The sequence below is a fragment of the Talpa occidentalis genome, unplaced genomic scaffold, assembly GCF_014898055.3.
Source record: "Talpa occidentalis isolate TD23 unplaced genomic scaffold, MPIMG_talOcc4v2.1 talOcc4.15, whole genome shotgun sequence".
NCBI lineage: Eukaryota > Metazoa > Chordata > Mammalia > Eulipotyphla > Talpidae > Talpa > Talpa occidentalis.
The window spans coordinates 7,398,322-7,400,331 of NW_023601543.1; the positions used below are offsets into that span (position 1 = coordinate 7,398,322).

General features: G+C 58.2%; 1 protein-coding gene across 1 annotated transcript; it reads right to left on the reverse strand.

Annotated features, from left to right (window-relative positions):
• Nucleotides 1-258: 258 nt before the first annotated feature.
• On the reverse strand, nt 259-935 carry LDOC1 (LDOC1 regulator of NFKB signaling). The gene has a single exon (XM_037511864.2). The coding sequence runs from the start codon at nt 840-842 to the stop codon at nt 408-410; it is 435 nt and encodes a 144-aa protein (XP_037367761.1). The 5' UTR covers nt 843-935; the 3' UTR covers nt 259-407.
• Between the last annotated feature and the right edge of the window lie 1,075 nt (nt 936-2,010).

Below are 2,010 nucleotides of genomic sequence, written 5' to 3' on the forward strand. Positions count from 1 at the left end.
GGATGGTGAAGTGGCAGCAGAGGTCTCTTGGGAGAGGAAGGCCTGGCAGGCGCACGCAGAGCTGTGTGTGTCGTCTGACTAGTTTGTAAGAGGGGTCCTGTTACAAACTAGGGCTGGGGCTCAGGACACAGTTCAAATTAGCCGGGGAGGGTCCTGGGGCAAGTTAGGGTTTGGCAGCAAGATTTGCAGCGAGTCCCCAGTGCCAGCAGCAAGTAATGGTGCGCTATTCCTGGAACAAAGACAAGCACTACGGGGGTGGGGGGGAGGGGGAAGGGGAGAGAAACAGAGGGCAGAAGGTCGGGAACCGGATGGGAGGGAGGGCGAGGGGGGCGCGGCGGCACGGCGTGGGAGGAGGGGGAAGGAGGTGGCGGCGTGCAGGGCCTTCCCCCAGGCCAAGGGTCTCCGGCCTAGTAATCGTCTTCGTCATCGGTGTCCTCTTCGTCGTCGTCCCAGCCAAAACACTGTTTCATCTCATCGAGGAAGGCCCGGTAATCGCCCAAGATGGGGCTATCCATCTCGATGTAGGGCACCACCCATTCCTCGGCCTCCCCGGTGAGCAGGCTGATGAGGAATGCCACCTTCATGGCGTCGTTGCAGAATCGGTTCTCGTTGACGAGCATGTAAGACGCCGTCTGCACGATAAACTCGGGGAGCCGAGCGCTCTCGCCGTTAAACGTTTCGGGGAAGGGGACCGGGCAGCTGGGCGGACGTACCTGGCGCAGCAGGGTGGCCCTCTCGCACACCAGCAGCCGCAGCTGTTCCATGAGCTGGCTGTTCTCGATGCTCAGGGCACGGTGCCGCATCAGGAGCGCGTGCAGCAGCAGCACCAGCTCGTCCACCATGGCGAACGGCTTTCTGGCAGGGCACGGCTGGGCTGGGCTCGGCTGGACCGAGGGGCGCACGGAGGCCCGGCAGGAAGTGCGTGTCCGCCGCGGCGCGCGCTGGCCAGGGGCGACGGGCGCGGCGCGCAGGGGTCCTGGAGGCTGCGCAAGCTCCACCCACAAAGCGGCTGGGGCCGCCCCGCGCCGGCGCGACCCAGCGGGGGCGTGGCCCAGACCGCGGCGGCCGCAGCGCGGGGGTGTGGCCACGGCGGTGCTGCTAGGGCACGGTGGGCGTGGCCTGAAGGGCGTGGCCTGGGCGTGGTCAGGGAGGGGCGGGCGGGGTCTCGGCGGCGGCGGCGGCTCTTTCCCCAGGCCAGGGTGTCCGCTCCCGACCGCGCGCCGCTGCTGACCCCGGCCCAGGGCCTGCATTAGCAGAGACTGACCCATCTAGGCGGGGCCAGCCCGCTCCTGCGTAAAGGCTTACCGGCTGTTCAACTTCCCCAACTCACACGATTCACTGTCCCTTCGTGGGTCTCTGGCCACCAGATTCCATTTACATGATGTTCCGCTAACATGTTTCCTTGCCTACTTAAATCTCACTCCACTCCAGAACTATCTGTACTGCTGGCCACATGCTGGAATCACACAGCCTTTCGGAGGCATCAAAGACCCTTGGAGTATTGGCTTTCGAGACAAAACAATATTTACACAGGAATTTTTCTTTAGTTAGGAAGTAATATTGTACACCTCTCTCCTTTTAAAAAAATATTTTCTAAATTACAAAATATAAAGATGTCTGCAAAGCCAGCATCCACTAATCATTTGCAGACATTCTGGCTTTGACTGTATTTCATGTCATAACATTAGTGAGTGTCCTTTGGTCACTTAATACAAATCTTAGCAATCAGGATCTCTGTTGTTCAATGTTTGTTTATACTTTGACTGTGATCATTCAAATAGTTGTTGACAACTTAATTGGGTCAGGACCTTAGAGCCAACATATTTCGTTGACTCTGCTTTTAAAATGCATACCCAATTCAATCGCTTATTTTTATCCCTAGCACCACCTCCCACTGCCCTGCCCTGCTTTCTCAGGCTGTGGCAACTGACCACTTACCTTTCACTCTTCTCTGCCTCCACAGAGGACGCACAGGAATCCTTTACAACAAAGGTTAGATCTTTCACTCTC

Excerpts from the sequence above, each read along its gene's own strand:
- LDOC1 (XM_037511864.2), bottom strand. The coding sequence starts at position 842 with ATGGTGGACGAGCTGGTGCTGCTGCTGCACGCGCTCCTGATGCGGCAC.